Source organism: Chaetodon trifascialis, chromosome 20, assembly GCF_039877785.1.
Source record: "Chaetodon trifascialis isolate fChaTrf1 chromosome 20, fChaTrf1.hap1, whole genome shotgun sequence".
In the NCBI taxonomy this organism is placed as follows: domain Eukaryota; kingdom Metazoa; phylum Chordata; class Actinopteri; order Chaetodontiformes; family Chaetodontidae; genus Chaetodon; species Chaetodon trifascialis.
Window position 1 is genome coordinate 1684322 of NC_092075.1, and position 25327 is coordinate 1709648.

Here is a 25327-nt window from a genome sequence, read left to right on the forward strand (position 1 = left end):
GCACCGGGAAAAATACAACCAGGATACTCGTTCCGAGCTGCACACCTGGCGCGTTTTCCTCCCAAATCACAACCCGAGGAAAACTGAAGCTATTTATCAGCCTGTGGGCCTTTCTCGAGCATAGGACTGGTTCTGTTTTAAGCTATAATTTATTGTTTCGCATGTAGCCTATGCCAATTATTTATTTGTCTATTTAAATTAACTTATTGGTTTGTTCTGTATTTATTTGGCACATGCAGCCCTCGCCTTTACTGTCGCAGGGCCTTTCAGTGACATTTGCGTGGTGACTGACGCTTTTTGAATTCTGTGGATACTCTGAAACACAAAACAAGGCTCCAGATTCCTTCTCCAGCTGCTGCACAGCAGCACGCAGCTGCGAAGGGCCAAAGGGATGCGCAGTGTCCGTGCAGAAACAAGACACCTGGAGGTTTGAGAGACCCGAGAGAGTCACCTGAAGAGAGGAGGAGACCGAGCTGACTGAGAACCAGGACGACATGGACTTGACTGCATGTGCTGTCCAAGGCAAAAAATAAAAATAAAATTAAAAAAATAGATTAAAAAAATACGGGAAATACTATAATGAAGACCTGGAGACTGACTTAACTATAATCTGTTATATAGGATGTTTTGTGTAGCGGAAGCGCTCTTGTTCCCATTTGGTCAGTTTGTGATAACTTATGTTTCCAAAATTCTGTCTGTGCTTATTATCAAATAACTTTCTTAAATGTTTGAACCATTTTGTTTCATGGACATGTTTATATCAATTAACTGTAAATGATCAAATAAAAATCATTTTCAATTACGTCACATCACGAATCAACCCTCGTTTCTTGAACGGCTCGAGTCTGTCCTGTAAAAACCATGTATCTCCAAACAGCCCTGTGTTCAGCTTTGTGACCGTGCGCTGCTTCAGATAATGCAGCAGGTTTAAATGGTTCGTTCACAAGAATTTCCCCAACGCACAAACGAGCGTTTAATCAAGAAAATCTAAATTTGGAGATACAAGGTTTGATTTTTTATTTTTTTATTTATTTCTTTTTAAATGTGTGCAGCTTGTCCAGTGACTGCGTGTCCAGACTTGTCTAAAATTCTGATCACCTTAAATCTTTCCTGTTCAATCTATGACATCATGTCATGACATCATCAGATGAGTGACCTCATCTGCAGCCAGTGAAGCAAAGAGGGCGGAAACAACTTTTCATTTCATTTTATCTTTTTACTCCACTGTGTTCATCTCCAGCTGCTGCTGTCAGACTTGTTTGACATTAAAACCATAAGAGCAGTTTATAAAATGCATCGTTACAGATTAAACAACCAATATTATTATTCAAGTCTAAATTAGCTCCACCTCAAACAGCCACAACGTAAATGCTGCTCTGCATCAGTACTAAGAAATGCTCAGTCATTTTGCATTATGATACATTTTCCTGATAATATTTCTGTGCTTTCACTTATAATTTTGCATGCATGACTTTCACTTGTAGTTTAGTAGTTTTACGCTGTAGTTTTCCTGCTTCTTCCACCTCGCTCACCTCTGGTTCCACCTTTCCTGACTGGTTCTTTGTGAAACAGGGAGGAGATGCTCATGCTGGCACCTGAACGCATTTCTTGTGTTTTGTATGTTTTCCTGTAAAGAATCAAATGGACCAGTTCTCATGCAGACGGTGCATATCATCATCCAATTAAGCATTTCTTTTTTATTTGGATAAAAGTCTGCCCACATAGCTGCAGTGTAAGAACATACAGAGGCTGTCAGCGAGCATCTGCACACAAAACCCTCAATCCCCAATTAAAAATTAAATTTAGGCAAGATCAGAGGTGTCAAACTCAATCTGAGTGCAGACCAAACTGAGGGCCCACGGTGTTTTTCTTCGTTTTATGATTGTTTAGCTCAAACCAAACCTGGTTCAAATAAAGGCTGAAATGAGGTGGAAATTTAGTGGCATGAACCACAAACATTTAATCAACTGAAATCATGAATTTCAGGAGCTTCCAAATTCTGAGGGGCTGCAGTAAAATATGTGACACCTGCAGCCATTAAATAATTGATCCAATGGAAGATCTCAGTTTAAATATTGAACAGTGTCAGGTTTTGTTCATGCAGGTGGGTTCAAACATGAAGGCAGAGCCGCGGCTGTGCGACACAGACTGAAGCTAACACATCATGTCAGTCAGTTCTTCTGCTGAATCCTGCCCTCTGCTTTCTTAAGAATTATATTTTTTCTGTTTTTGTTGACGTTCTCAGGTAATTATTCTACTTCATGTTTATCACTGACATCACAGTGGGCGGAGTTGTTGTCCTGGAGTGCATTATAAGTCTGCCTCTCTCATGTATGTAAATGGTGTGGCAATAATATTAAATATAAAGCAGTCCAGCTCAACACGACTGCAAACCAGAGCCTCAATAACAAACCTCTCTGAACATTATAATCTGAAAGCAGAATTTGTGGCAGAGCTGTTGTACTGGATCACACAGTGAACCTAATGACATGTAATTATGTGATAATAATTATGTGGAAAAGGGACAACAGCAGTGTTACAGGTGACACTGGCCATGGTTTGATTTGGTTTTATTTTGTTGTTTATGTTTACTGTTCTCAGAGATGAGGATGCTCATGTAATTCCATGTTGTTAATCCAGGTGTGCCAACTTGTACAAGATTAGCTTCTGTGTGTCTCATAGCGTCAGCAGCTGTTTACAGCAAACGTCTCTTGGGGGCGTTTGTACACATTTCCTTTTCTGGGCATATTCTAACCATCACAGAGGAGGTTTCCACCATCAGCTGGTGCCACTGGGCCTCAGACGGAGCTTGTTGGGTTAACTTGAGCACAATGTACGCTCATTGGTCTGCCATTGTTAGTTAGTCTGCTCAAATGGCATCAGGACATTCTGCTGCTCTTCTCATTGGAGGAACTTCTTTCTGGAGCATCACCAACAACTTCAGCGGCTGCAGGCAACACAAGATCATCATCTTTTGACCCCTCAGATTCATCTTTACCTTCATGTTGGAAACCAGCTGTTAGTGCTTGTTAACTCGCTGCACTTGCCAAAAAATTCTTAGACATTTTTGACTGATTTTAGATTTCTATTCAAAGCTGAAGCTGGATTAAATCCTTGAAGGTAATACCATCTTTATGCTACACATGCATGCAGTGTGTGCAGGGCTTCATGCTGTCTTCACGTGTTTCTAATCACAAAGAAGAAGCGATCGTGAAGCACCAGGATAAAGATTTTTGCAGTCTGGCGACAGATGTGAAAAATAATACATAAATGTAATAATTTGTTTCACTATCACCCAGGTTAATTAGTTTGTGGAAATGGGTAACCTATTTCTCATTGGGTAATTTGTCACACGCTGACGAGGTAGCCAATCAGTGACCCTGCTGTTGGTGGGATCATTTCTCCCAGAATGCTGTGCAGCGAGTGTGTCGCGGAAAATGTGAGAGCGAGCCAATGTTTACCTCCTATTTATTCCACACAAATAAATGAAATCAGTCAATAAACCATCCAAGGGTGAATATGGCTCTCTCTATCCTGGATTATGAATGAGAGCTCATTAATTTTCCTGTGCTAGAGTGTGTGTGTGTGTGTGTGTGTGTGTGTGTGTGTGTGTTTATGTACGTGTGAGAGTCAGTTTGTGTGTTCTGTGCATGTCTAGGTGTGCATGCATGTGTTACTGCATGTGTGTCCACATGTTTATGTTTTTATATGACATTGAATGAAGTGATGTGAATTTATATCAGGACCGATCAGAAATCTACGTTTTTGTGATTAACTTGACAAAATAACAATAATAGTTTGCCGGTCTTTGCTTCAATTCTAGCCTGTTGGTGGTTAGCTTAGCTTAGCTTATCTTAGCTTAAAAACAGGAAACAGCCAGCCTGGCTCTGTCCAAAACTACATATCTGCCTACCACCACCACTGAAGATCAATACATGTTATGTCTGGTTTATCTAAGTTGTACAAAACCTGAGGTGTGATGACAAGAAGTCCCTGAACGCATCACCTATGTAAAACCACAGCTTGATGTTTTTACATGTACAGTTTATAAAGAAACAAACATTTTTTATAACGTGTTAATTGTGAGCTTTTGGCAGATTTTGTTACTTCTTGCATTTCCAGACTAAATGTTTCCAATTTCCAGGTTTTATGCTAAGCTAAGCTAACTGGCTCCTAGCTCTAGTTTTATAATTAGCGTACAGTCATGAGAGTGGTTTCAGACTTCTCATCTAACCCTTGGCGAGAAAGCAAACATGGACATTTCCCCCACATGTCCAACTATTGCTTGGTGTCAAAGAAGAGATGGGAACAAAATCCAGCTGATACCAATATGAGAATCAGTCGTATCAAGTGGGTGTCAAGTCTTTTTGTACAAAATTCCCTCTTTGTGTTTCCAACTCAGCAAGGAAACACTGCTGGGGAAGCACAAAGATGCTAATGCTAAACAGACGTTGGACTTTGGGAGATGCCTGCTTGATTCGGCTAACAGTCTGCTGAATCCTCGTTTTGACTGCGGCTGAGCTTTGATTTGCATTTTTGCACAAAAAAAGCGTTGTTGACACCGATGCTGCATTTACTGACTGCAGGATAAAGAGATTGATACCTCTTTCAGGTCTGTACTCTAATTATGAAGCTAGAGCCTGCAGCTGATTAGCTTAGCTTAGCATAAACAGCATGTTAGAATCAGAAAGTGATGTACACATTGTTCTGAGTCAGGCTTTAAAAATGTGAACCTGTCTTTCAGCTATCAGCTGTAACACCTGGAGCTGATGTTACTGTGAAGAAATACTCAGTTTGAGCCACACATCCCGTAATTATTGATTATCCTTTGGATTTGGGGGAGCAGAGGTACGTTGGTGGCTTCACACCCACGTTATGGATCCAAATTCATGAGAAGTTTAATTTTATTTGACAGGCAGAGTCTAAGAGCGTCTTGGTGATTGTTATGCCAGATGGCGGCGAGAAAATCCCATTTGAAGGTTTTATTAATTTTCGTTAAAACGGAGAGTTTCGCCGATGGCGTCTTTGCTCTTTCGCTGACGAGGCTGACTGACATCTCGCTGCTCCCTCCATTTGTCATTGTTTGAAAACGTCTTAATTGTATTACATGCAAATGAAGAGATTTGATTTTTGCCCATTATCTATTCATAAGAGAAAATGAACAGAACATTAGTGGGTCACCAATGAGGGAGGGAGGAAGGGGGAGGAGGGGTGAGAGACAGACAGTGATGATCAGTTGGACAGAGAGGGAGACGGTACAGAGCAAAGGAGAACTGGCAGCTTCGCATTACTGTGCTGTATTTCTTCTAACTTTGTGGATCTGGACAAAAACGATCCTTCCCTCCTCGTGTCTGAGGCCGGTGTGAGCCTCTGCATGCCAGCGTGTGATGGGTCAAGGCTGATAATTAAACCTATGATGACTGAAACACAGCAATTACAGTCATATTCATGTGACAAATCAGAGTGACAAGCTTGAATACACTCAGGCATCTTCCCTGGTCAGCCTGAGACCACGATCCTGAGGAGTAGGTCTTATGGCACGAGTGTCGCCACTTTAAAGGAAACAACACTTTCCAGCCTGTGAAATGTTTGCTAAAAGCTGAAATCTTATTTGGTTTTTGAAGATTTTTGTGGAAGAAATGGACGTCAGGGTGACAGCCTCAGGAATACTGAATATATGTCATTGTTAACATAAAGAAAGCGATGGAGAAGTCAGATATTGGTAAAGAAAGAGCAGTAAAGGACAATCCTGAGTCTGCAGCGGGCTGGTGAGGCTGCTGCCCGGCGTATCGAGACCCCACGTGAGGCAGAGGCCACGGCGGGTAAAACAGAACACAGTGAAAGCCTGATGAAGAGGGACAGTGAAGTGTGTTGGTCAAGAATGAGACTCTCTCTTCTACAAGGCCTCCTCGAACAGCGAGGGAGGGAGCCTGTTATTGAATACTGCTGTTGGCCCATTGTTAAATTACAGCTTAATTCCTTTTCCATCATCATAACCATTTGTTTTCCTTACAGGGAGGAGATGGGGGACGAGCCCAGGCGGTGGGGGACGAGGGAGCCGGCGGACTTTTCTCTTAGCTCTGACTCTGGTCTTTAGTGCTGCGAGTGTTTCGGTGGCCATCGCATCATGACTTCAGCTCTTAGCTGATTCCTGCCATTGGTCATATTTGACACCTCGTCCACACCTGAGCGAGGCTGTGCTTATCTTTTTCTCCTATTTCTTCCTGGTGAATCTCTGCATAAGCCCTCTTTCTTCTCTCCACCTTTTCTGTGGGGATGGCGATGTTGGTCTGTCGGTGGGTTGGTTCGTCCACCACTTTGGTCCAGGCTGAAACACCTGGATGGATGGATTTGCATGAAATTGGGTCAAATATTCGCTGTGCTCAGAAGATAAATCCTAATTACTTTGGTGATTCTCTGACTTTTCATCTAAAGCCATCGGCAGCTCAAAATCCACCGATTCTGTGAAATATTCGTACATTTACAGGATGGACCGGCACATAATTTGCATGTTCGTGGTTACCAGATGATGTATCCTGCTGACTTTTCTCCAGAGCCACCATGAGGCTGATGTTGTGGTTTGGAGTGGGATGGGTTTTTTTTTTGCTGATTGGTCCTGATTGAAAATAGTTAAAAATTGAATTTTTCAAAAACCTGCAAAAATAATGACATAACCAATGAGCCTCAGCTGTACATTATTTTTTAGTGCTGATTCATAAATGTTAGCGTGCTAACATGCTAAGATGGTGAACATAAACATCAGTATGTTAGCCATCTCATCATGAGCATTTGTTATTGACATTAGCCTTCAGCTCAAAGAATGGCTCAGTGCAGCCTCACAGAGCTGCTCGGGTGTCTGCTGTCTTGTTGCTTTTGCACTTAAATCACAATCCTCCACATCCTTTCAGTGAATTACACACTGACTGAAGCACTTCTCTACAGTTTACATATTTGACCTATTCATCCAGACATCTGACAGATAGTTAAACAAACAGAGCATCACCCATCCCCAAATCTAAAACCCATTCACTCCACCTCAACCAATCCTTCTCCCCAACCCTCCTCCTTTCTCTAGCTGCCCTTGAGCTTTTCTATTACCGCATGGAAAGCACCTCGCAGCCCCTGACAAGCGCGGCGGATCGACACTAAATCAGAAATCAGTGCCAGCCGCAGATCTGAGCCACCATGAAGGTCACAGGCCCTACACTGCGTGTCGTCTCAATCGGAGGAGCAGGGGTAGACACAGCAAGGGTGATGTGTGACTGTGTGTGTGTGTGATGTGTGTGTATCTGTGTGTTAACAGGGGAGGCGCACCGAGGAAGATAATGTAGAATGGAGAAGGAAGATATGGAGGGAGAGCAGGTCAAAATGAAAGTAGTAGTCACGGGAAGGAGGAGAAAAATAAGGGGAAATGGGAAAAAATGTAGGCAGAGAGAAGTAAAACCAAACAACAGAATCAAAGAAATAATTTGATTTTGTCTTTCAAGAATTATGCTCAGAATTTAGATAAATGTGAGGGGAAACACTTTTTAAAACTGCTTGGTTTTCCCTGTTTAATGGAGGCTTGAACCATCTGATCTCATGGGATTGTTACACACTGCCATCTACCTGTCAAAGGGAGAATGACACCCATTTAAACAGGATGCACGAGCTCAGCAGCTGACCGTGTTGAAACGTTAAATTTCCCTTCCGGTCAAATATGTGCTTCTTATTGTATGTGTAAAAACATACATTTTCATTTGACATCAGAAGGCTGTTTTCACGTTTATCTGCTGAAGAGAGTTTCTCTTAAATGTCATCCCATTTAGTCTGGAAAAACCAAATTATTATTCAAAGCAGCGCTTTTTTATTTGTTAAGAAGGCTGGAGGGGTATTAAAGGAAAGCGTGATCAATAAAGAACAGACACGCCCACATGGAGTTCTTTAAAATGTAAAGGAAACCATTAAAATAACATGTTTCTTTACAGCAGTTGTTAATGTGTGTCCAGTATTTCTCGACCTGAATGAATCCAGTCCATCTAAGGCTTCCGTCGTTTGAGTCACATGAATATTTGTTGTGGTCGTGACTAAGATGCACCTTATAACAACATGATGCTATCTTACACACGACTGCATTAACGTTACATTTTGTGAGCTTTGGTGAAATTATCCGGTCAACGACTCGAAACGTGACATCTCAGACTCACAATAAGACGAGAAATAGGTCGATATTTCACGAGCGGAAGCGTTTGTGATTTCCCTGTTTACGCTAATGATGCACGAGCCTGTAACGTTAGCTTGTTTGTGATGCTAACAGGAACATGTTAACTATGATTAGGGCTCGTAGCGTTATTCAGTGAAATTTAGGAACTAGCTTCAGTCTGTCAGTCGCTGAAAAACGCAGTCATGCTTCGGTGGATTCTTGGTGGTCGAGAAGCTCAGAGCTCAGTGGAGGTAAGACGGATTGTAAATATTAATTTGAACGTTAGCTACGTCAGTTAAGCTAATGTAGCCGCGTCAGTTAAGCTAATGTAGCTGCATCAGTTAAGCTAATATTTTTACGTGTAAGCTAGCTGTGCTATACTAGCTATGTGTTTGAGTGAGGGTCTTGTTTATCTTCTCCCGCTTATTGCATGATTGATCCCTATTTGATCGATGGTAATTTAGTTTGGACTAATACATACTCTCCTAAAACCATTAAAACTAATGTATTTCCAAAAAAACCCAAACATGTACGATTGGCGACCAGGGGTACATTTACTGAAGTACTGTCACGTTACTGAAATATTATTGTTAAGTACTCGTAATTAGGAGAAATATTTATTTAGAAATACATGTAGAAATATGAATATTTTTACTCCCATTACACTTGTGTCAGATTATGATGGAGGTTTATTATGATGGAGATGATGTTATACAGTAATTAAACCACCCAAAGCATCAGAAATGAGGAAGCAGCGAGCTTCATTATTAAAATGCTGCTTTACTTTGCTTCTTAAAATACATTTGCTCACAGAACTTCATATTCATCAGATCTGTGGGTTTTTGTGTCCATGTTCTCAGCATTTTTCTCTCCGTCATCTATAAGCACCTGTGCTGTCACGTCTGTTTTATATCTATTATCTGGCTTTATGCTGTTCAACGTTTATGCACATTAAACTAAACTAAAACTAAACTAAATGATGTCTCCAGTGCTGGTAGAAGTACTCAGATCCTTTAGTACCCATACAACAGTTCAGAAATACTCCTTTACAGCTGGCTGATAGTCCATCATTCAGAATTAAAGACCAACTTCTGTGTATTTTGGGTGTTTTAGTGCCTTGTTGTGTGCATGCAGATTATTGTGTTATATTTGTATGTTTTGAATCTCTTTTATTATGCAAACGTTTTGGTGGAGCATCTCAGTTTAGTGTATTTGTCTCTCCATCATGTCTCAGAGTTCATAAAACGTCTCTTTTCCTTGACATAACCAGTGAAAGTTATGAAATGCTTTCCATCATCAGCAGAATGACACGCCAGATTATTAGCCAGATAAACAGCCGCTGAAACTTCATGCTCACAGCACATAGTTCAACGTGAAAAGAGTGGTGGAAGAAGTATTCTGGCAATACTGCAGTGTAAAAATACTTAGAGGCGAAAATGTGGTAAAAGCACGGGGAGCGTACAGTTCAGCAGTTTGGTCCAGTGGTTCCAAACCTCTAAAAGACCACAGGATAAATCTGGATCATGAGATGATTAATGGGATGGAAAAGAAGAAAAGCTAAGTTGTGCTTCACAGATCGCTCATCGTTTTGCAGACTTTCCTCTGTTCGTCTCTTCTTTGTGAAATATAATTTGACTTCTGCGGGCTGAGAGGGGAAATGTTTTTGGTGAAACTGCTAAAACTCTTTTTGGTACGTGGTCATGAAGCAAAGAGATTAGGAACCGCTGATTTAGTGTAGTAGAACGAAAGCATTAGGTCGCAGAAAATGAAAATACAAGTCCATTAAAAATGCAGTGAGTCGCTGTCCACTGCTGTCTGTCCCTGCTCTGCGCTCTGTCCACTGTCTTCCTCCACGCGGCCTGTTTGTCTCACTGCTGTCCCTCTCTTGTCTGCAGAAAAGCCCTGTGTTGTGCATCGGAGAGGAACAGCCCAAAAACTGGTTCACTGAGCTGCAGGTGCTGAAAGGACATTTTGACATTGTTCGATTTCTGGTGCAGATTGATGACTTCAGGTAAGCAGACCACAAGCCCCCCCTCACCCACCCCCGTCCCCCCCGGTTTTCGTTCTTTCTAACCTCTCTCCTCTACCCTTGGCTGGCCTCTATCCCTCTGTGATTGACAGGAGATCCTCACCTACAGAAAACTTACAGAGCATGACAAGAGCCCAATCATCGCCGCTCTGTGATTGTGTGTGCGCAGTACAGTCCTAACCTGAGCCCTTTAATGCTGCCCACACACACACACACACACAGGCACGCACGCACGCACGCACGCACGCACGCACGCACACACACACACACACACACACACACACACACACACACACACACACACACACACACACACACTGAAAGGCTTTGCACCTGCTCTCCTCTCGGCGCTGCGTTGTGGAAGCATGCTGCACACAGGCATGGTAGAGTGGGTCTACATAAGCGCTCAGATTGGGACAGAACTAAGTGAGTGTGTGTGTGTGTGTGTGTGTGTGTGTGTGTGTGTGTGTGTGTGTGTGTGTGTGTGTGTGTGTGTGTGTGTGTGTGTGTGTGTGTCAGGAGGTGGGGGTTGCTTCACGCCTGGTCTCCTCCAGTAATAACCCCCTCCTCTGGGTCTCGTCCTCTCAGCACACAGGTTCACAGTCGGGGGCAAAGGCCAGAAAATTCCCTCCAGATTGCTTTTGAAGTCAGAAAATGTATCCTTGACAGTTCCTCTCTTCTCATTTTACCTCTTTTTTATCTGCTCATCCTGTCTGTTGATTTTGGGAGCAGGGAGTGTGCACGGCCGAGGGTCAGAGGGCGAGCGAAGGTGGAAAGCCCCCGGACAGGTGTTTTTTTTAAGATTTGTCCGGTGGAGATGGACGTACGGGAAATCATCCCTCACACAGATAGAGATTAACTCTGCGTTTGGCTACGCTCGCTGAACTCACAAAAGATGATGGCTGCCAAGTGCACATCTCCAGCGAGGTGTTTGTGTCACGTACGAGCAAGACACAATTCATCGCTTTCATCTTATGTTTTCCAGGTGTGCCTCAGCAGGGGACGACGGCCTCGTCCTCGTTTGGAATATCGAGGTAACGCATTGCAAGTCGATCATTTCGCCGCTTTGTGAAATTTCTCACAACACTGTGGCACTAATTGCTTATTTTTTCTGACGGTTAGACCGGGGAGAGGCTGCAGGAGCTGAGGGGCCATTCCCAGCAAATAACAGCCATGACCACCTTCACCTGTAACAATGGACTCACATCGCACACCTCGCTCATCACGGCCTCCTCGGACCGCAGTCTCAGCGTATCCTCGTACCGAAAGCTGGAGCGAACACACAGCATCTGAACACATTCTGAATCACTGTTTGGTGTGTTGTGTTTGTAATTCCTTAATCTTACTCGTCAGCTGTGGGACCCTGACACAGGCAACAGGGTTCAGACCATTTCAGACCTTCAGTCGTCTGTGAAGGTAACTGATGAGCTCATCTGCATGTGAGTCACATGTCCTAATACAAGACAGTTTTATTTAATGTTGTCAGACTGAAGCAGGAGGACACCTGGAAACACCTGGACAGAGGGAAATGAAACAATGCTTCCTGTTCTGATCTTCTCGTAATACATTTATCACATCTTTTGCACAAAAATACACCGAATTAGACTGATGAGAAGAATTCTTAGTGGATTCATTAGTGAGAAGGGCCGTGATGATCAGTTCATGGTTTCAGCCATTTTTCAACAAGCCACAGGTTCCCTCTTCTCCTGTGTGAGCGTTAGCTGCTCCTCTTCGTCATGTTTAACACTGAACGTTTGGACAAAACGAGACATCTGACGGCGGTGCGTTGGGGACTGAGTCGCAGTGAGCGCTGACATCATTCCTTTACTCGCGGCTGTTCCCAGCAGTGACCTCACTCCCTCCCCCGTAGAAGGGTCCAGATATTGAACGAGCGTTGGGGCTCGTTTCCATAATGATCCCATCGTGTCTGAACAAAAGCCATTACTTTAACAGCCAGCAGTGTCAACGCTTGCATGTTTGGAGTCACATGGCTTCTCCTGTGCACAGAACGACCAATCAGGTGCCAGTAAAGTGACGGAAATGAGTGATTATGACATTTACGTCTTTGCCACATGCTCAGTCACCTGTAGGACAACTCATTTTAGGTCTTTATCTCATTGATTCTGCATAACGCTTGTGTGAAAATGATAGTGCTTGTGAGACAATGGCTCCAGGGGGAAACTGGAAGCACTAAAAGCGCTCGAAATGTTTGCTCCATGCGTGCTCACATAGAGGACCAGGATTAAGTACATCCTGGTCCTGCACATCAGATTTTTTCCCATATTTCTGAGCGATTAGCTTCGCGTTGGCGAGACGTGTGAGACACTAATTGAAATGTTGGACACTAAAGGTTGTTCTGCCACTTATGATTTAAGATGAGAACGATAAGCGCCTGCTGTTGATCATAGATGAAGGTTAGCTGCAGCATTTAAAGGCTAATTGTGCTTGATTTCTTTTCCTTGCTGATGTTTTGTGTGTGTATGTGTGTGCGTCCACGTGCAGATGAAGAAGCAGCACATGTGTTTGTGTGTCCTCAGTGTTTGCTGGTGCTGGAGCGGCTGTGTGTGTGGGTGTCCGGCGGGGAAGAGCTGTGTGTGTGGGACAAAGACTTGGAGCTGCAGTGCCACAGACAGAACCACAGCGACACCGGTAAGAACCAACAAACGCCCCGACGCCGCCGTTTGCACTCGCGCTGATTAACGCTGTTCGTGTGTTTTTGGCGTTTTGCAGGAATAACGGCTCTGATAGAGCTGCCCAAGAACTGCCTCGCTGCTGCGATGGACAAACAGATAGGTAGAGAGCGTGCGGTCGTGTCAGTGTGCTGTGTGTTACGAGCAGACTGATGATAACGGTTGTTTCTCTGCAGTCATCTACAGGCTGACCGTGTCTACGGATTCCTCTCTGTCATTGGCTGAGATCCGCTGTCTGTCTGACCACCAGGACCAGATTCGAGCTCTGATCAACGTCACAGGTCAGTCTATGAGGAACCTGTGCAGGTCACACGCTTTGGTTCACATGTCATACGTACGCCGTCGTCTTCCTCAGACGGGCTCTTCGCCAGCGGCTCCCACGCGGGCGAGCTGATCTTATGGGACGCGGTCGATTGGAACATCCTGGCCTATGAGCACATCCTGTGGGAGGAGTCTCAATCCTGCGCTCAGGCTGAAATACGATTGGCTGCCAAACCCAGCGAGATGTCCATTCAGCATCTGACCACCGATGGAAAGGTGAGGCTGAGAGTGTCGCAGCGCCTCGTCAGAGCTCGTTAATGTGAGCCGGAATCAAATGTACTGCTGGTGTCTTGTAGCACATCCTGGCAGCCGTGGGCAGCGGCCTGTATGTGTACAGCGTCCTGACCAAGACGGTGGTGGCCTACAGGAAGGTCGCCCACGACTCCAACGTCTTACACACCATGCTGCTGTCCGACAGGTAACAAGCCAGACGTTTTCCCACAAGCTGCAGTTTTTGCATCCAGAGTGTGACAGAGTTAGTGCTGCAGAACAGTTTATGTCAGACGATCAGTTTTCTCTTTGGAGAGATATTTTACGCCATTGATCGCTCTCAGCAGTGATCTGCTTTGAGATCATGCACAGGAAGAGTTTTGTCCATGAAACCTGAGGACGCACTTCACTGCAGAGACACAGTGCTGTAAGTGATGAAGGTGCTCCTCAGCTTCTCTGGCTCGTGACCCTTTTAAACAGCGCGACCTCTGCCTGTGACTGACGAGCATGAGTTGTGTAGTGTCCATCTATTTTTTCTGCTTTCTTCATTAGTTAATCAGGCTCTGATTAGCGGTTGCGATGGCTCTTTCATGGCTCTGGAAGGCGCTCTGAAACACAGTCATGCAACAAGCTTATTGAATATGCTCAAAAATCTGTTTTCTTTTGCATCGTCTAAATGAAAATCTGGGTACTTTTAATAGTTCATTTGTTTGATTTGAGTTGTGATGTAGCTAAAAATGAAAATCAACAGATGCAGCCCTGCAAATCATCAATCCTCAATCAGCCTTTATTAGTTTTTAGGTACCAGTGTTTAACTTGGCCTTCCAGCACCTCTGTTTTACCTTTAAATGATGTTTATCGTCTCATTCTGTGTTCTGATATTTAATTTGAAGAGTATTTATGTCCTGAAGGTCTGTGGAGAAAACAAACAAACACATGGAGACTGAGCAGTGCGTAGACCAGGATCTGAGTCCTGCTCAGACCTGTTCCCAGACGTGTGTTTAACACACCGCAGACCTGCTCGCCGTTAAAGCAGATGTTGTGACTGTTTCAGCGAGCTGATGTCCTGCTCTGAAGACGGCAGCGTGAGGATGTGGGAGATCCAGGACCTGCCTCTGCCTGCTGAGGCAGCCTCTCCAGGTGACGCACACACACACACACACACACACACACACACACACACACACACACACACACACGCGCGCACACACACACAGTTTCACACACGGTGCTGATTGGCTGGATTTGCCTCGTTAAGACACCTGGATGACGCTCCCAGTGATTGATCACGTCCATGAGCATGAAACAAAGTTCAGAGACTGAGGAGACCTGCCTGCACTCAGCGTGTGTGTGTACAGTTGGTGTGTTGTTGTAGTTATGCACTCCAGATGTGGTGTTGTGCACATCAAAGCAAAGCGAGCTGCGGCAGCACTCGGATGCTGTGTTTTCTTCTTACAGTGAGTGGGGTGGTCTCAGGTCCAGTGTGTCTGTGTGGTCGGGCCGTCTGCGGTCGGCGGAGAGCTGCGGTGATGCCGAGTAGATCTTGGCTGGAGACGCACTCAGCCTGCATCACCCGCTAATCATCAGCAAAGGCCTCGTTTGCTTTACGCTGTTTCATGGAAACCAGACATCAGTCTCTTGCGTCTCCTGTGGCCTTTAAAGGAAACCTCTGTATGTTTCAACCTGGCCTGTTTCCCATGATTGTTGCTGCTGTAGCTCATGTGGATCATGTTGACTTTGCTTTCGCCACCTCTGTTGTGGAGATCTGGGGAAACGAGGACTCGGGGTAATGTAACGTGAAGAGCCCACAGAGGATCATGACGCGGCTGTGGAGTTCCCCTCAGCTCAGTTTGAGCTCATTGTTTTAGTTTTGGTTCAGTCTCGTAGCATCGTTTTCAGAGATGTACAAACCCGCTGTGCTCTCTGCTCTGCACCAAACAGCAGACAAAGCTAGCAGCTATGTGGAGAACATAGTGGAGCATTTACAGCTGAAGAGCCAGATGTTTCTCTTCACAGTTGGCAGGGACCAAAACCTGAGCAAAAACAGAGTCAACATGAGACTGACCTTCACCAGCTGGCCACAAACATGACTTTACTCCAGCAGTAATGCTGCTCTGTGCAGCTGGATGTGTGACTGAGTGTTGGTCAGAGCAGCTTTAGAGGCTCAGTCCATCAGCTGCAGTTTCACCCTCAGACACTCTGCTCCACTCAGTCCTCTGATGATGTAACTGCTGCTTTTAGCCAATCAGACCTGACCTCCGTCTCCTTGAATACACAGAACAACATGTTTTCAAACCAGGAGCAGCGAATGAGTTTGGACAAGATGAATTTGCTGGGTTGTTTGTGTCTTCTTTGTCCTGAGTCTGTCCTCCGTGTCCACCAGGGTTCTTTGGAATGTGGACTTTCGGCCGGTCGAACAAACAGAGCGGTCCTCCGTCAAAGAAGGTCACGGACGTCCCGAACATCAGGACGCTGGAGCTGACGGGGGATCTGATTGGACATTCGGGGGCCGTCCAGGTGGGACTGAATGGCGTTTCCTTGTGTCCTGCTTCGCACCGGCGTCACAGCAGCGCATTAAGTCTCTTTGCTCTTCTGTCAGATGTTCGTGAGCTTCGGCGAGGACGGTCTGGTCACGTGCTCGGCGGACCACCTGCTGATTCTGTGGAAGAACGGGGAGAGGCAGTCCCACCTGCGCAGCCTGGCGCTTTTCCAGAAACTGGAGGAGAACGGAGGACTCTGACCGACCCCTGACCTCTGTCCCCTGACCTTCAGTCAGCTCTGAAGGAGAGCTGTGACGTCAGGTGACGTGAACTCACTGGAAGGATTGTTGTTTGCATTTAGTGATGATGTAATTGTTGTTGTTTGCACTTAAAGAAGTAAAATACCTCAAAACAACTTTTCTTCCAGCCTGCAGTGTTTCACTGTGATGTTGGTGTGTGGGACGCTGTCTATGATTGGTCGCACTGCGTCCTGCAGGCCTGTCAGGGATTAGCTGGCGTTTGATTGGCTGCTGCTGTCTGAGCAGCTGCTTCAGTCCTCATTTCGGTGCCTTTTCATGTTTGGTGTATAAGCCTGTTTCTCGGGGTGTTTTCAGTCATCCTGTGAGGTGCATGAAGGAGGGAGTGTGACAGCCCTTCATGCTTTAATCAGCATTCATGTATTCACTCAAAGGAACAGTTACACATTATTATCATTATATTATTTCTTGGCTGCTCTCTCTGTTTACTACATATGAGCTCCAACCAGCTAGCTTGACTTAGCATGAAATGGGGAAGCAGCTGGCCTGGCTCTGTCCGAAGGTTAAAAAAAAAACCTGCAACAACTGAACTCATAACGTGTTAATCAGCGAGCTTTGGAGGCGCCTGCATGCAGACTGTGTTACCTTTGGACAGGCAGGACGCTGCTTTCTGTCTCTATTCTGAACAATGCTGAGCGTCTCTCGGCTGCTCGTGGAGCGGACAGATGTGATGGTGTCCATCCTGTGATCTAACTCTTCAGCGTCGTTCCTAAAATCTCAAACTGCTTCCATGAATGTACCAACGTGTTCTTTAAAGAAAGCTTTAATCGCCTCTCAGAATACATCCCTGTGTTTGACAGAGGTCAAAATAAGACGTCGTAATCCAGAAAGCAAACTGAATTCACCTTTTCAGACATCTTCAGTGACTCTGATGGAAAGCTCTTTTATTACTATGCATGAGGCAGTAAAATCTTTGAAAACACACATTAAATGACCAATAATGACTTTTCTCCTTTGAAAAATAGTTTGAACCGTATATAACATGACTTTCTGATTGTTCTGCTTATAAATTATACAAAACAGCAGGATTGGCACGTTGTCTGCAGCCACGGCTCAGTGTCAGAGATGAGAGAGGAGGTGATGAAGGCTTATCATGACGAACAAGCAGCTCACAGTCCGGCTCTGCCTTAGCGGACGCAGAGCGAGCCAGGCGTCATCCCCTCTGATCGGTGGCATCGCTTCCCAGTCGTGGCTGCTCACAGGAAAGGCGTGCCCGACGTGGAAGTCCGTGAATCGTCTCTGAGAATAGAAATCTTTCATCATCGTCTAGCAAAAATATCTTCTGATGATCGGCGAGAGCAGTCATGAAACATTCAGCAGTTTCAAGTCGGCGTGAAATATTAAAATCTTGAGTCAGAGACTTTGATTGGAAATCACCTCGGCAGCATATAACAGCCAAAAGCAAATGATGCAAAACGCAAAGCAAAGAAGGAAGAAGGATACACTGAGCGAGTATGTACAGAACAGCAGGTACGTGAGGTGGAGACAGAGCAACCACAGCGGACCGAAACACCCAAACGTGAGCAGATTAAGGCGTCGATTAAGACCGTGCTCGTCAGCAAGATGACTACCAACCATCACGAGCACGTGAGTGAAGCGAACTGAAGCAACAACAAACCAACAGAGGAGTTCACGTCTGATCCAGCTTCACCTGATTCTGTAGAAACCTCGCAGTCGTACAACAGAAGGAGACGTCAGGACGGTCGGGACAGAACGACAAACGCCGAGTCGCCGAGTCGACTCAAAGCTACCCAGAGTCCTGCTCTTCGACAACATGGAGAACACGTATGGCTTTTCTGGTTAGGTTTCCTTTCTTCAGGAGCAGTCTCAACCAAAAAATACTTCTGCTTCTGTAACGATGACCAAAGAGTAAGGCACCTGTAACGAGCTCGCCGTGCCTTTGGTTAACACTGTCATGAGCGTTTCCTGGATTAACGCACACACACACTCTGAACACACACCTCCCGCTTCACCCGTGACCATCCAGATGGGACGAGAGCTGGTTAATACATGATGGCAGCTCAGCTGGTTTATGGATATCTGCAGATTTAGCCACTAATCGACACTTCGAATCCACTGTTCTCCAACACTGTTTCACCTTCGAGGGTTAAATTTAGGAGAGTGCTCTGAACGATGCACAGCTGTGTTAACTACAGGACGACACTGGTTCAGCTCTTAAAAGCTTTTCTTTCTAGATGCTGACTACTTTCTATCCTCAGTCAACCTGGGCTGATAACAGCTTTCCTCTGGATCATGTCTGCGTGCCACAACTGCACCGCTGCTGTGTGGCCACCAGAGGGCAGAGACACCACACACATGTCATCATCCGACGGCCTTGTCTCCAAATAATCTGGAGCTCATGTGCAGCTAGATTTCCCCCAAATGACTGCGAGGTGAAAGGCAGCTGCAGGATTTTAAACGATAACCGTCTAACAGAAACCACGCAGGCCGGCGCTGCAGCCGAGCTGGATCCACACGAGGATGTGCTGCTTCTTCAGTGAGTGAAACACTGACTGAGTGTTCAGATGCTCGCAGGTCACATGTTTCCTTTGATCTGGGTGCAGATATCTACAGTTAGTGTCACAAAGCTGAGTGTGTGACGTCTGCTGTGATGCTGCTTTCACAGACGAGGCGTCCAGGATGCTACGTGATCTTTAAAACCTGTCCGCTGCTCCCCTCCGATTGGCCCCCGGGGCTCCCCTTAAATCTTTCCAGCAGGATCTTTCATTACGGGGCCTAACAGGGACAGGCTTGCTAAGCGTTTGGTCCCAGACACCAGTCAGAGCGTCTCTCGACCGTGTCGCACGTCGGCTGACGAGCGTGGACAGATCCGTGTCGGTGCCTCGGGCTCTGCTCACCGTCTTATTCGCCACGTGTCTTTAGAGCAACAGACAGACGCAGAATGAAAAGATCTGTTCAAAGAAAAGCAGAAATAACAAGAGGGAAACGTCTCGATTAGCTAAAGTGCAGGTTTTTGGTGTGTTGCGTTGTATGGTGCAGATTGTCAGGTGAGCTGTGAGCTCCACACAGGTGCTATTAGGAAAACTGAACAGGGCCAGCGGAGAGTCGACGGGGCCCTCAAATGACAACCTGTTCTCCGCTGGCAGACACCACCTCCGCCGGAGCCACACAAGAAAAGAGGCTGTGATTTGAGACTGAATCAGCGTCTCGGTGTCCATCGGTCAGTGACGCCCGCTCTCAGAGGCCCAGATCGCCCGCCGTCGGGGCCCGAACGCGGCCGGGGGGCCATGGAGCTCCGTCGAATCACAGCTGAAGAGACTAACTGTCCACCGCACTGGCTGTGCCGCCCTGCCCGGAGCGATGGGTGAGAGGAGGCGGCGAGGAGGTCACGAAGGAGGAGGAGGACGCAGGCTCTTGCACTTCATCTCGTCCAAGCCCTTCCAGTACTTGTAATTCTCCGACAGGTGTTCCATGAGACCAGGCAGGCTGGCGAAGGCTGCGGGGGGGACACAGAGGAGGACAGGTTGAAGGACGCGGACACAGATTTGGACACACACACTGGATTTGTGCTCAGCTAATCTTAAACTTTGCACTAAAACGACGATAATTTGAGTCATTAAGCTCCGCAGACACACTGTGAACAGGAAGAAGACGAGCACGGCGAAACGTGGCCACACCTCCTGTCAGACGCTTCCTGTGATCGTTCCACACGAGTTGCCGGGCAGGAGTGTGTGTGTGTGTGTGTGTGTGTGTGTGTGTGTGTGTGTGTGTGTGTGTGTGTGTGTGTGTGTGTGTGTGTGTGTGTGTGTGTGTGGTTCATGTACAGTGGCTAATGTTATGTACACTCTGCAGTGTTGCTCCCACATTAAAGGCCAGCTGGAGCCGAAGGTCTCCCTGCATCTCTCACACACACACACACACACACACACACACACACACACACACACACACACACACACACACACACACACACACACAGTTTGGGCTGTGTGAGTGTGTGTCCTCAGTGCACGACCTCGTCTTGTTTACATCCTCGTTTCCGGCGTGTTGATGACCCCGGCTGCATCTGTGGAACTCACAGTGACCCTGGTGGAGTGAGAGCGGCTGTGTGTGTGTGTGTGTGTGTGTGTGTGTGTGTGTGTGTGTGTGTGTGTGTGTGTGTGTGTAAGTGAAGCACCCCCCCCCCCCCCCCCCCCCCCCAAGACCCTAGCGATCCTAAACCCCCATCCCCTCCGCTATTTTCCCAACTCCCCCTCCCGACGCCCTCGCAGTTTCTCTGCATCCCGCTGGCATTCGGAATCTTTCCGTGACATCAGAGCTGTGTTGACAGTAAACAAGTTCCCTCTTGGGGAGTCTAAACTCAAAGGGAGATTCAGTGGGAATGGGGAGCTCTGAGCGCCGTCCTGCCCCTTCCCTCTTGGCTCTTCCTCCTCCTTTCCTGTAATTTCCACTCCTGCCATCTTCCAGGAAGCCTCTGAGAGCGCCCGAGGCCGTTTCATCCCGACGTCTGACAGAGCTGTCGTTCGCTTTCATTCATCCTGCTGACCAATCGGAGATGTGGGCGGAGATTCAGAGGTCCGGAAACAGGCGACATCTGCTCGGCTGGAAACACTCGCGGGGCCACTGGTGTGTTTCCAGGGGACCATTCTACCCAGTTTGTCGATTGTTGATTAGCAACATTGGAAATCCCTGAAGCAAAGCTGGCAGTGGATCAGACGGAAACAGCCATTGGATGGATTGTCCAGACACTCGTGATCCCAGAGGATGAACCCTGCTCACGTTTCTTCTAGCGCCACCATGAGGCTGATTTTTTTTATTAAAAAGTCCTGAAAAGTTTTGGACGGCCTTGAAATTTGCTCCAGATATTCGTTCTTTCCTCTTTTCTGTTTTCTTCTTTAAGGACAAAATGATCGTGGATGAAGCCAAATGAAAAGCACCTGACGCTCTAGCGCCACCTTCAGGCTGACATCTCTGCTTGTAGTTGAAGCTATTGGTCGGTTTGAAATGATGTAAACGGCGTGAATTGTGGACTTTGATGATCCTCTGACTTCAGTTCAACCTCAGCTGCACTTTGCCTCTTGTGCTAATTAGCAAACGCTAGCGTTGATTTTGAGCCTGCGAGCCTGCTGATGATAGCATTTAGCTTGAAGCATAGCTATGCTAGCAGCACGATTGTAGACTCTTAGTCTTGTTTTCTGCTTTTGAACCTTTTTAATATTCATTTTAAAAGCCAAAATGTCTGTTCAGCGAAAAGACGCAATCGTTTGTTCCTCTAAACAAATCACTTAAAGGGCCGAATCTGCTTTTTACCATCTTTTCCTATAAAAACCTACAAAATCAATCAACTCTTTTCTTCTTTGTGCCGTTTCACAGCTGAAAGGGAATGCTACGGATTTTAGACCAATTTACGAGCTTTTACAGGAGTTTTCAAGCGCGTCTTTGTCAGCAGCCTGAACAGACTTGTTGAGATGTGAAAACCAAGCAAAGACCAGCGTTTGTTCATCAAACCCCTGTTTGAAAGGTTGAGATGAAACTTTCAGGCTTCACTTTGGAGGAGCTCCAAAAGCTGCTTGGACTAAACGAGGAGGTCTGAGACAGTTATCAGAGAGGAGGACAGAAAAATGTGAATCTAGCTGTAATGTAGTTAGAAGTGGACTGAAGAGCAGACATCAAACATACAGGCAAAGTAAAAGCAGACGAGGACGCTCCACAAAGCCAGTTACTGTAAGTACTTAAGTCCTCTGAAAGTAAACATTGAAGCTCGTAAAGTAGCCTGTTGGACTCCAGCTGAGACTCGTGACCTTTGACTAACACAAGCAGACTGTAGTAAATATGTACCGGGCTTATTTTAGGAACACCGTCCTCCTTGGAAGTGAAGTGGAAAAGGAAGTGACTAAACGCAGCGCAGCAGAGGATTCTTACCATCCCAGGCGTCAAACATATCGGTGATGAAGTAGTCGATGAAGGAGATCTGGGACTTGGGCACGCTGCAGGTGTTCCTGTCGAACACAGGCATCACCACCGGCAGCCCCTGCCGCTTCTCCTCGTCCGTCTGCGGGGGAAACACACACATCACCGTTAAGCGGCGGCAGCGCAGGCGAACCAAAGCCGAATCGTCCCTGTTCAGCGCACGGCTCGTCACACCTGTGCAAAGTACTCCTCAGAGATCCGGCCGGCCCACTCGATGCACAGCTCGAGCGGCCTGCAGGGGTTCGCCACGTCTGCGCACTTGATCAGCATCCTCTTGATCAGCAGACGGTTCTCTGGAGAGTTCCTGATGTTGGCCTGACCGTCACAGTCGCTGTTCACGCTCTGCAGGAAAGACACGGAAGACGTGAGCGTCACACGAACATAAAGCATGCATCTAGCACAGACAGACAGCAGAGACACGTCGTCTTCACAGTGACACTCAGTATGTTAAATTTGTGCATTTCCTGTTAGCTGCTGTGCTAACACGTCTCAGAGCTTTGCTTCCGTTTCCTTATAATCAGCACCGACTTGCAGATTTCCTTCCAGGAAACGTGTTTTGAAACAACAGACCTGTGAAATGACGCGTCACCGCTGCGTAACCTTCGCATGGCCACACTCACACTGATGCTGGTCTCTTCGATGGCGGCCATCGGCTTGTTGATGCTGTTCACGAACTTGCTGACGTGCTCAAAGTGTCTGGTCATCTCCGTGGCCAACACCATGTCGATGATCGCCTGCCGCAGCGTTCGGAACTGGTTCCTGCCAGCAAGGGAGGGGATAAAGTTAAGATCTGGACCTGTCGGACACCGATCCGCCACGGGATCATCATGTCGCACGCCGTTTCAGGTCGCGTGTGTCTGCTGCTACCGACCGGTCGGTGTTCTTGAAGATGTTGCTCTTGCCGTCTCGCATGGTCAGCTGGAAGGCGAGGGCGGCGTGGTGGCTCTCCAGCACGGCCGTGTCGTTGTAGAGGATCGCCAGTTCGCTGCCTGCGTTACACAAGAAGGAGTTGGTCCTGCCCGGGTGGTCCACGTCGTGCACTGTGGCCGCGATCAGCGCCGCCACCTCGTCCAGCTGGTCCAGACTGCTCTGAAGGAAGCAGCACAGACACAGAGGGATGTCAGCGCTGGGCTGCGTCTGACGCCTGCTTGCTTGAATAAATGTGCTGCATTTTAAGGCGATCTCGTGGCTAAAACAACAGCGCGTGTGGTGTTTTTCGTCTAACCTTGACCCTCTCTTTGCGGAGGAAGTATGCAGTAGCGTGCAGCACGTCTGCGGCGTGGGTGGAGTTGTGGTAGGAGTTGGAGGCGTGGTAGCTGGCCTCCATCAGCTGCAGCCAGGAGCGCAGCGTGGCCTCCGAGCAGTTTAGGAACTCACACACGCCGAAACTCGTGAAGATCTTCAGCCCGAGGTAAGTCAGCGGCCTGCAGGGGATCACGCAGAAGACGGCCTCTTACACATGCTGTCATGTTAAAGGTGAAGCTACAGCTAGCTTAGCTTAGCATTGAGACTTGAAGCAGCTAGCCTGGCTCTGCCCAAAGGCATCTTTAATGTTGAATTTTTAGAAAAACCTAAATGTAAAAAAGACATGTGGGTGTAAAGGACAGGACTATTTACTGACGGGGTGCAGTGACTTCCTGGAGTCTAGCTGCTGCTGTTTCTAGTCTTTATGCCACCAATGTCTGAAGCTTCATATCTGCCATACAGATTTGACATTATGACAATATATATATTGTGAAATACGCAGAAACATGGTGAGTGAAGGTTAATGTTGGGTTGATTCTAAGAAAATGTATTCAATCGTCAATGTTGAGGAGGCAAAAGAAGTGAAAGGCTCCAATAAATCCAAGTTAACTGCTGGAGCGACTCATAAATGATCTCAGTCTAAGAAACTAGTCTTCCTCCTCCTTCCGGCTGCTGTGATTCACTTTCCTCCACCTTCGTACCTCTTGTGCGTCGCGGCCTCCAGCTCCAGGATGTTGAACTCCCAGCACTCCTCATCGTTCAGCATCTCGGCGATGGACGGCGGGACGTCACTCAGAGTGACGGGGATAGCCAGCTGGCTCTGACTCATATCTGTGTGCACACACACGAGGTCACCTCACAGCCATTAATTCATGGATACATCAGAAAAGGCTGCAGCAGTCGTGGCTCTCTGACATCTATGCATGTGCTAACACACTGGCTAAGGAAGGAAGACGGCGAGCAGCGTTTAAAGGGTTGTTTGAGAGCAGACGGGAGAAAGACGCCGTTTTCCTGGAAATTTGACTCTTGGTTTTGATCTTCTTAAGTGTTCTTGAGAGCTTAATCATGATAATGGGGATTACATAATAAACCGGAAGAATTCACACTCTGCAAAGCCGCGGGAACACTGGAAGGCTCCCGTCGGGACAGTAATCAGCTTAAACTGAATATTTATTCATGAGATTGAGTGCAGGCAGCAGCTCTGTGACGACGCGCCTGCACTCCCACCTGCTCTTCGCTCAGTAACATCAGCTCAGCGCCGGTCGGCTCGTCTTACTCGTCTGTCAGAGCTGTGAACAGTCAGCTCTGTGAATGCATCTTAAAAGACAGCAGTTTTCCAGCAGGAGCCCGGCGCTCCTCACGCTTTCACAGGTTTTACTCTCCTGAGTTTGAAGGTTCGGTGCAGGGACAGTTCTGATCCACCAGCAGGACTCAACACGCGACTCAGTTATGGGTATTCATTCTCCTCCTACTTCTGTTTTGTTTGCCGTTAAAGCGCCGAGAAGCGGAGCGGCGAAACATTTCTGTGGCCGGCGTGATGAACACCAGAAAGCTGGCGACGCCTTAGCGTGGACGTTACTGACTTTACAAACCAGAGCTTGTTGGACGGGATTCAGCTGCAGGAACTGTTGGACATTTTGGGGAAATACGGCTTTTTTCCTCTGAGTTAGACAAAAACATTGATACCTCCCACATGAAGCTGGAATTGGGAGTTGATTAGCTTAGCTTAGCATAAAGACTGGAAGCGGGGGGAAACAGCTAGCACGGCTCTCTGTTCCCACACCAGAAATGAATCATATTCTGTGGTTCATCCTTTTGGTCTTTAGGCTAAACTAATGAATCATTGTCTCCAAATAAAGTATTTCCCCAAAATCTCAAACTTTCTTTAACGCTCATCCTTCTTCTTCTCGTGTTTGTGTTGG

The 25327-nt window shown here is 46.7% G+C and overlaps 2 protein-coding genes across 3 annotated transcripts in view; one reads left to right on the top strand and one right to left on the bottom strand.

Annotated features, from left to right (window-relative positions):
• The first annotated feature begins 8011 nt into the window (after positions 1-8011).
• wdr41 (WD repeat domain 41) lies at positions 8012-16330 on the top strand. Its single transcript, XM_070989372.1, has 13 exons — positions 8012-8433; positions 10078-10193; positions 11197-11245; positions 11334-11462; positions 11565-11627; positions 12749-12860; positions 12942-13004; positions 13078-13182; positions 13257-13438; positions 13519-13640; positions 14487-14572; positions 15816-15949; positions 16032-16330. The coding sequence occupies exons 1-13, from the start codon at positions 8386-8388 to the stop codon at positions 16170-16172; spliced, it is 1350 nt and encodes a 449-aa protein (XP_070845473.1). The 5' UTR covers positions 8012-8385; the 3' UTR covers positions 16173-16330.
• Positions 16331-17089: 759 nt separating this feature from the next.
• Positions 17090-25327, bottom strand: part of pde8b (phosphodiesterase 8B) — a 32746-nt gene continuing 24508 nt past the window's right edge. For both annotated transcript variants that reach the window (XM_070988987.1, XM_070988989.1), the window contains exons 16-22: positions 24107-24236; positions 23386-23584; positions 23032-23249; positions 22781-22919; positions 22335-22502; positions 22113-22242; positions 17090-19686 (exon numbers count right to left, since the gene is read on the bottom strand). In XM_070988987.1, coding sequence (XP_070845088.1) covers positions 19577-19686; positions 22113-22242; positions 22335-22502; positions 22781-22919; positions 23032-23249; positions 23386-23584; positions 24107-24236 — 1094 coding nt within the window. In that variant the 3' untranslated portion in view covers positions 17090-19576. The remainder of the gene's footprint in view (positions 19687-22112; positions 22243-22334; positions 22503-22780; positions 22920-23031; positions 23250-23385; positions 23585-24106; positions 24237-25327) is intronic.